Source organism: Paramormyrops kingsleyae, chromosome 1 (genome assembly GCF_048594095.1).
Source record: "Paramormyrops kingsleyae isolate MSU_618 chromosome 1, PKINGS_0.4, whole genome shotgun sequence".
NCBI classification, from domain to species: domain Eukaryota; kingdom Metazoa; phylum Chordata; class Actinopteri; order Osteoglossiformes; family Mormyridae; genus Paramormyrops; species Paramormyrops kingsleyae.
The window spans coordinates 60,578,829-60,587,987 of record NC_132797.1 but is presented as its reverse complement, the minus strand read 5'-3'; the positions used below and the strand labels follow the sequence as shown (position 1 = coordinate 60,587,987).

General features: G+C 49.2%; 1 protein-coding gene across 1 annotated transcript; it reads right to left on the bottom strand.

Moving 5' to 3' along the window:
* Positions 1-885: 885 nt before the first annotated feature.
* Positions 886-7,954, bottom strand: LOC140592725 (uncharacterized). Its single transcript, XM_072716989.1, has 4 exons — positions 7,498-7,954; positions 2,279-2,931; positions 1,388-2,147; positions 886-1,085 (listed from the first exon to the last, which is right to left on the bottom strand). Exons 1-4 carry the CDS (start codon positions 7,619-7,621, stop codon positions 1,066-1,068), a joined length of 1,557 nt encoding a protein of 518 aa, XP_072573090.1. The 5' UTR covers positions 7,622-7,954; the 3' UTR covers positions 886-1,065.
* Between the last annotated feature and the right edge of the window lie 1,205 nt (positions 7,955-9,159).

Sequence of the window (9,159 nt, the reverse complement as noted above, 5' to 3'; positions counted from 1 at the left end):
ATCTTGCTACACGCTCTGAACCTCAAACTCGCCTGAAACATCGTAAGACTCTCTCTCATCGCCCGTGAGGGGAGCTTCGCTACCAATCGTTTACATTACCTGGTGATGCAGCTCGCTGGACGAGCCTTCTAACCCAGGTTACTAAACGATACTGGTAATTAGTGAATCCCATTTAAGTCTCACATTAACAGACTCACAGGGATACCGCAATTGAGTTTGGAGGAGCCGACCATTCGGCATAACGATTGGTTAATAATCAGCATTAAATAATAATTAGTTAAACTTTAATTAATTTCAAACATATTGGTGGAGATATTAAAAATTACCTGAGCTAATAATTCCTACAACGAACATGCAGAAAAAGCATCGGATATAGTGGACTCGCATATAACGGAATTTCACTTATAATGGACAAACAATTTCATCTCCAGGGCCACTTTTAGATGTGGTTCTGTTCGGCTATAATGGACATGCAGTTCCGCCTACAAGGCGTGTGGCGTGCCGGTTATATAGGGTGACCACCTGCTAATAAGCCCAAGGGGGGACAAGGGGTATGTTTCTGAGGGACAATGTGGGACACTGCCTGGCGCGGTGGTGCCCCCACCCCATGGGCAGACTCGCTGATAGTGGTTTACCCATTTCTAGCACATACCACCTTAAATGGTATATTAATGATGCCCTATTCCCCTAAACATGTGTAATTGCTGATGTATGCTCATGAATAGGCCAACCAATGTGTATTTTTTTCTAAAGATTCATAATATTTTGAACATTCAATGAGTTGACAGATGCACTTCCACTTACGATTTACTTTAGCTATTTAATTTTATTTATTTTTCATTACAATTTATTCACTTTAAATAAATTAGAATATAAAATGTAGGATTAACAGGAATTGTAGTTGCTCAAGACCACAGGAACAGTTGAAAAAAAATAAAAAGTCTTAACTCACAACTCCAGAGGTTCACGGAACGAGAAGGGGGAGGAAGGATGGTGAACTTGCATGTTAGTAAAGGCAGGAGCAGGAAAAAAAACTGTTCAGTGTTCTGGGGACACCTTTAGGACTCAAACCTTTTCACCAGCATCTGAATCAAATAAGTAAGAAAGATAAGAGACAGAATTAAAGCAACATTCATTTTTATGATAAGCTTCCAAATGGTTTTCCAGTATAGACAGAGGAGTGCAAACCCATCACCATCACAAGGTGACAACAATACAAAAAGGTGCCAAGATACAATCCTATGCAAAATAATGACATATTTTGACCTAAAAAGCTACTGTTTCCTAAAAGTGACACATTTGCACCCCTGTGGACAGTCTACCAATGTTCAAAATAAATCAAACATCATCTTAGACAAATGGGGTCTTACATAACTAGGTTTCTTACCTTCAGGTTTCTTCTTGAACTTGTATTTTTTGTTGGATCGTACAGCATTGAGGAGAAGCTTCTCTTTCACTACATAAGTGTAGAAGTCCTTGCAACTGAATGTGAAGTTGCTCTTCACCTGGATTTCTGACTTGATGAGGTTTACCGAACATCTGTTCCTTGTGTCCGTCCAGCATCCTGTCATCAATGAAAAGACCCTCTCCACTGAAGCATTGGTGATTGGTACACTCAAAAGGAAACAAGCTAATGCTGTCATGTTTGGGGTGTGTGTGCGCTTGAGTAAGGTGGCCCACTTCTCCACGACTGTAGCTCCAGACTGCACGATGGCCTGTTGGTGTGGCAGAACGACACAATACTCATCATATAGCGCATCCATGTCCAACTTCTTGCTTAGCTGCAGGACCTCTACAACTTCACAGAGATGGGAGAAGTTGAATGGGCTCTTCTTTAGTGCCAGGCTAGCCACTTTCTTCTGGTAGTTGGAGTCTGAGAAGTCATAGCGCTGCTCCAGATAGGTGAGAGAGGACTGGTAGAAGTTGCACATGTCCTCTCTGAGCACAGCTGCCTGTCTGTCTGGAAACTGCTGGAGGAGTACACCTGTCTGGGCCCCAAAGAAACCATCACTCTGTTGTTGCTGTAGCTTGGTTTTTAGGGTGAACATCATATCGTAGAGCTCACAGACAGTCCCATCTTCTCGCTCCAGCACCAGCACAGTGTCGTGGAAAATCTTCAGTGCATTGCTGAGGAAGGACAGGTAAACCTACAAGTAGTAAGGAGAGTCAATGATCCTGTGTGCTGGCACTGTTTACACTATCATCATTTCACTAATCCCTGTTTCATGTAATAATATTTAGATGAAAAAAAAAGTTGAGTGCAATTAAAATTAATTACCTGTAGATCAAGGGGGTTGCCCTCACCATCCTGGTCATCCTTGAACAGCTGCCATAGTGACTTTGGGCACTGGTCCTCTCCCAATGAGAGAAAGTAGGTCTTGATAGGAGCCCAGCTGTCATGAAGCCTCTTCACTGCAGGCCACAAGCTCAGCCATCTTGTGGGCACATGTCTAAGCAGGGACTGGTACTCTATCTCCACAAAGGTGTGAATTGACTTAAGTTCCTCAATGCGTTTGGCAGATGAGGAGAAGTGGCTAAAGGTCTTGTTGACGACATTTTCTATGTCGATATTTAGCCGATCTCCTGCGTGTTTTGCACTGTTGTGAACGATGTGGGCCACACAGTTTGCCTTCAAAATGCAATTGTTGTTCTCTTTCAGTTTCTGGAAGACAGAGTTGTATCTCCCGTAATTCAGACTAGCATTGTCAGTAGAATACGCAGATATCATGTCTAGTCCCAGTCCATTTTCCTCCAGCTTGGTGACTATCTGGTTGTGGATCGCGGCAGATGTTTCATCACTGTCATCATAGAAATCAAGGACCTTCGTCTGTACTCCCAAGTCTGGCGTCCAGTAACGCACTGACAGTGGGAAGAGCTTGGTGGTCCCATGATTGGAGGCATCTGAAGCCACTGAGAAGAATGGCGTGTGGGCTGTGGAGACACACACAGATGGGATGAACTTAAAAGAGATTCTCTAAAAACAGATTATTATAAAAAATACAAGATACTGCTTTACTGTTTTGATCATTATTGATTTTATATAAATATTATCTATAGTATATAATACGGACATGATGAATTAAATCTACAATTACCTACAAAGGTAACCCAACTACTGAGAATCCATGCGCCTAAAACAATGTCAAAAATATACAGATCATTGTCAGATTTAAACGACTCAATATCTCTCCCAACCTCAAAATGGGAAATTGATTTATCGATTAGTATAGACCAGAGCATCTGGACACAAATATGTTTAAATACTTTTAGAATGACCAAAAAACCCAATCTGCAACTCATACAATATAAGACTCTCCATAGAACACACTACACAGGACAAAGGATGTTCAAGATGGGCCTCATAGAATCCGACACCTGCCCTTACTGCACAAATAATGCACCAGACAATTATATGCACGCCATGTGGGAATGCACAGCTGTTCACCTATTTTGGCAGAGGGTATGCGAAGACTTATCTACGTATTTAGGGTATAATATTCCGGCCTCCCCGAGATTATGCTTGCTAGGCGATGTAAGCAATATGGATCTGGAGGGTAGTGCAACACAAATGGTTCTCACCGCCCTGTGCATCGCCAAGAAAACTATTCTTGTGAATTGTAAATCAAAAAACAATTTGAGTATTAATCAATACAAAGGTCTCTTGTTGGACCACATTAGTATGGAGCGAATGTCTGCTTCCTCCAAGAATCAATTAGCCAATTTCAACTCTCTCTGGTCCCCAATAATTGACTCCATCACTTAGTGGGTGTGTGGGGTCATGGCTTTGCTGTTCCTTGTGTCCCTTGGATGGTGGGGGGGCTCTGGGGGGTGTGGGTGCCGGTGGCTCCATGGGGCTGGGGGCCTGCGGTTCCTGGGCTGGGGGTTGTGGGTCGCCCCTGGGCTGGCGGGGTGGGGGGGGCTGGGGGCGTCTACCCGGTGGGCGCGGGGGGGGCCTGGCGGCCTGGGCGGGGGGCGCCGGCCCTGGCCGGGGGGCTAGGGCCCCGTGGGTGCGGGGTGGGGCTCGGGGCTCCGGGGGGCCCGCTAGTGGGGTGGGGGCCTCGTCCGTGCCGGGGGGGCCGGTCTCCCCCTGGGCGCCCCTTCCCATGTGGGACTGACTGGGGTGTCGCTCTGGGAGCCTCTGGGCATGCTGGCCTCTGGGGGGAGGGCACCGGGGCAGGGTATGGAGGGTATAGGTCCCAGGTCAGTCTGTCTGGTGAGTGTAGGTGTTTGTGTGAGAGCGGCTCGTCAGCGAGGCCATCGCAGATGAGGCTCCAGATACCCCCCTCGGGTTGGGGCGGGGGTGCTGCGGCGGGGGGGGTAGCACCCCCGTGGGCGTTGGCGCCGCGCATCCGGGCGCGTCGTGCTGGATGCCCGCTGCCCTGCTGCATTACCACCTATTCCCCCACAGCCCCCTACAGCCCACACCCACCTACACCACACTCCATATAGGTACTGGGGGGTGATCAGCTAGTCACCCCCCCATCTCTTTTAATTCCACTTTAGACACCACACCCACAACACCACACTGCATCACACAGAGGGAAGGGGGGGGTGACTAGCCACTCACCCCCCTCTGTATTATTTTAATTGCACTTTAGACATACATTCATGTCACACCACTCTTTCACATAGGGCATTGGAGGGTGGGGGGAGCTGTGCAGGTCCTGGGTCGGCTGCCAAAGCAGCCCACAGCTGGACAGCGCGGCTCCCTTCCCCACAACTCCAGAGTATGCATGCTCTGTTTGTCTGCATGTATGGCCTGGGACGGGGGAGCACGTCGGTGTTGGGGTGGTGCGGGTGTGGTGAGGTGCGAGTGTTTGGTGAATGTGGGTATCTGGGTATGAATGGCTCGTCGGCGATGCCGGCGCAGATGAGGCCCCAGACACCTCCTTGGGTTGGGGCGGGGGGGCGCTGCGGCGGGGGGCGGGGGTGTCCCCCTGGGTGTTGGCGCCGCGCGTCCGGGCGTGCCTTGCCTGGCGCCCGCTGCCCTGCGGCACTGTGGGCTGTCGCCGCGCGCCCCCCCTGCCGGCCCGCATCCACCTACACCACACATAGGTAATGGGGGGTGATCAGCTATTCACCCCCCATCTTACACATTAGACGCCACATCTAGACATCACACCGCACCACACAGAGGGAAGGGGGGGCGATTAGCCACTCATCCCCCCCTCATTATCTTAACTGCATTTTAGACATACATCCACGTCACACCACTCCTCCACATAGGGCCTTGGAGGGCGGGGGGAGCTGTGCAGGTCCTGGGTCGGCTGCTTCTGCAGCCCGCAGCTGGACTGCACGGCTCCCTTCCCCTCTATTTTAACTCCACTTTAGACACTTAGGGCTTGGGGGGGGCGATGGGTGTCTTTTCCCCATATGCTCCCCCATATCTCAACGACACCTTAGTTCACACACATGTACACCATCAATGATCAAGGTGGGTGGGGGGCGGTTGGGGGGGGGGCGGGGTGGGGGGTCCTGGGTGTGGCGGGGGTGGCGGGCGCCGGCGGGTGGGCTCGGGGGTGGGGCGGCCGCATCTGTGGGGCGCTGCCGGTCTCAGGCGGGGTGCCCGCTCGCCTGCGATCTGGGGGGGTGGGGAACATCCTCTGGGCCGTCCACTGGGCAAGTCCAGGGCATCTGCTGCCGGACTTCAAAGACGAGCAGGTGTGACTGGGAGTGTGTGTCTGAGTGTGTGTATGAGTGCATGCATGGATCGGTGTGTCTGCATGTTTGTCCTGGTACGGGGAGCACGTGGATGATGGGGCGGTGTGGGTGCGGCAGTGAGGGGACTTGGGGGAGGGAGGGTGCGGGGGCTGGGGAGGGAGGGTTGGGATCTGGGTGGGGGAGGGGGGGTCGGGGTAGCCAGGGGCGGGTGTGCTTGGTGGCTCTCGGGGCGTCCCCCTGGTCCCCCGGGTGGGGGTTCTTGGGGGGGGGCGGGTCTCCCCGGGGCTGGCGGGGCCCTCACGGGGTGTGCGGGTGCTCCGGGCTCCGGGTTCTATCCGTGCCTGCGTGGCCGGCCCCCGGGGGGGGCCGGCGCGCTACCGCCTGTGGCCGTGGGGTTCCTGCCTCGTGCTTGCCGGTGGGGGGCGCCCGGTGCCTCCTTCCCTGCCTTCCTTGGGTGGGCGCGCAGCCTTCCGGTGGCGGGGACCCGGGTACCTGGCCACTGTGGGGCGGCTGGGTCCGTGACCCGTCGGGGCTCTCCCGGCCGTCTGGGGGCCCCGGGGCGGCGTTGTTGTGGCCTCGCACACACACTGGGAATCATTCCATGTTAACCTGCACACTCATACATACACTCACAACACACAAACATACACACATACACATATGCGTACACACACACATGCACGTACATATGCACACGCACACACATATACTTAGAACGCACACACACATAGACATGCACGCACACGTACACACACGAGCGCCTGGGGCTCTCTTCCCCTATTTTATCCCTCTTTCCCCTTGTCTGGGTGTGTGTGTGTGTGTGTGTGAGAGTGTGTGTGGGGGTTGGTGTGTGGCTTCCACTCCCTCCTCTCGGATGCGGATGCGGGTACGACAATGTTTGGACGGTGTTCCTGGTGGTCTGCTTGTGCCTACTGTATATATTTATTTTCTTTCGTTGGTATTGACGTGTTTGGTTCCAGGAGCGGATACTGGCACAGGCACGGTCCCATGTCGTGGCGGTACCACTGGTTTCTTTGTGTGTATACTGTTTGTGTGTGTCCCTGGATCTTATCTTTCAGATACAGCAGCTGGTGTGATGATACGGTGTAAAGCAGCAAGATGCAGAAGCTGTCCTCATCACTCTTTCCTTTTTTGTTCTATTGTTTGTTATGTATTATTTCTCTTTCCCTGTCTCTCTCTCTCTCTCTGACCCCCCTCCTTATTTTATTTTTATTATGCATTTATTTATTTTACTGTCTCTCACCCCTTTCTCTCCTTTCTCACTTTCTCTCTCGATTTTTTTTTCCCACTAACCCCCCCTGTCAGCTCCGGCTTTGTGGCGCATTGACATATAACTGATTAATAAAGAGTATACCTCAAGTAACAAGAGGAGCTTAAATCCGAAGCTCCACTTGTTAAAATAAAAGTGTTGGCACAATAAGGCACCCAGACTAACATCCTGCTTGCTTAACTGCCGACACGACAGGGGGAAAAAAAAAAAAAAAAAAAAAAATATATATATATTATCTATAGAAATATTTATGCCTTTTCAAAAATTATAGTTGCTTTTGCTTGTTTAGTTTGGGAGATAACGAATAGTGAAATGTTGCTCACAAGTTGCTCATGTAAGGATACACAGAGCCTGGTTTCACGAAGGCACGGATGAGCAGCATTATGTTAGCTAACGTTAGCTTCTGATGCAATTTCAGTGAACTGAAGGAAAAATTGACTTTTAACATACCAGTAGAATAAGATGATTAGCTAACATTAGCTAGCTAACATTAGACAAATAGCTAACACACAACGTTACATCCATGAACATAACTTTAACTTTACCTTTGGTTGTTGCCTCTCGTTGCTCATTTAGTGGTCTTCTGAGGACTTTCAAGCAATCTTCGACAGAGGCGGGAGCAAGCACATCCGTGACAATGGCTTCTGCCTTTGTCCGACCACAGGCCATCCTCTTGGCAATGTCCGAGTCCGGATAAATCGTCAGGGCTAGCTTTGTGCCACAATCTCCTGCTCGATATGATGTAGCGTGTTGGACAGTGTGATACACACTCGTCACCTCTGCAGCAGTCACTTTGTCAGCTAGAAAGTCGTTTTTAGGTCAGAGAAAAGCATCCATAGATTTGGATGTCTCTTTCTGTTGGACACATTTCTTGTGAGTCTTCGTGAGTCTGTGTCGTTTGACATCATATTCCCCTCCATGTCCGATTGAGAAGGACGTTTTGCAAAGGTCACAAAAAGCCCTCTCGGTATCCCCCTCAACACCTTTCAGCCACAAATATTCATTTTCCCAGTCTTTATTGTACCCACACCTTCTCTTTTTAATTGATGATGGCTGTGCCTCTTTCTCCATTTTTCGAATTGGAAAGCGCGCATCTAAAAGTTCCTTCCCAGTGTGTCTGGTATGCACGTGAGAGCGCTGTCATGACAACAACGAAAAAGTTGACAACAACCTAGTCAGCAGTTCAAGTGAGGGGTGGGTGTGGCAACAGTAGCGTGCTGAACTGTCAAGTAATGTTCGTTTGGCTGCCTGGGGCTCGAGGATATAGAGTGACCAACTTTTTTTTTGAGCAAGCATTGATTATGCGTGACACGGTCTCAATTTGCGGGACGCATGAATTGGGCTTCAAACGCTGTGCGCGCACGTGCTACGCGGGACGGGTGGTCACCCTACGGTGATATCCAGTGCAGATACGTACGTAGTCGGGATTATTAATAGTCACGTATCTGGTTAGGTAAAGTTGGATTACTACATGTACAATATAATAATCTATACCACAAGTGTGTCTGCTGGGGTGTGGCATGAGTAAATGGTGTCGTGTAGTTGTGTTCTGGGCATACAGCAACTCTGGATATAACGGACTGTTTTGCCAGGTCCCTTGAAGTCCGTTATAACGGTATTTTACTGTAAAATAAAAGCATACGCTTTTACAAAGGTCAAACATGAAATGCAATGACTGAAATTGAAAGAAAATCTGTTAAAATAATATGAACAGGAAGATATTTTTATATTTTGTTTCAAAGTAGGACTGTGACTAAAGTTTATAAGTGAAAAGCAAAGACAAGATACGGTTATTTGTGCAGAACATTTCACACGGATGTGACTGAAAGTATTTTACGGAGATCAAGTAATATTATACAATAACAATGACATGGGAATTCAACCCAGCTGGTTCCCAGTTGGCTATGGGAATCGAACCAGCAACTTTCGCGTTATAAAGCGACAGCATAAACCACTGTACCACCATGCCAAGCACTTACAACATTTACGTAACTTGTACATTTAATCTGTCTGTAATGCATTGCCAAGCCAACACTCTGGCTGTGTTTATGGCCACAGTATTGCCTTTTTTAACGATTATATCTTTGTGTTTTTCATACAGCTCCATCAGCAGCGTTTGTTCTGCGGCGGAAAGAAACACTGATCTCGTTTTAAACACTTTCCGACTCATTTGGTCGATCTATCATTCATCCATTCATTTGGGCTTC

Coding starts and splice junctions, on each gene's coding strand:
- LOC140592725 (XM_072716989.1), bottom strand. CDS start 7,621: ATGGCCTGTGGTCGGACAAAGGCAGAAGCCATTGTCACGGATGTGCTT. Junction 2,148..2,278: donor GCAACCCCCTTGATCTACAG/GTAATTAATTTT, acceptor TACTACTTGTAG/GTTTACCTGTCCTTCCTCAG. Junction 1,086..1,387: donor GTTCAAGAAGAAACCTGAAG/GTAAGAAACCTA, acceptor TATTTGATTCAG/ATGCTGGTGAAAAGGTTTGA.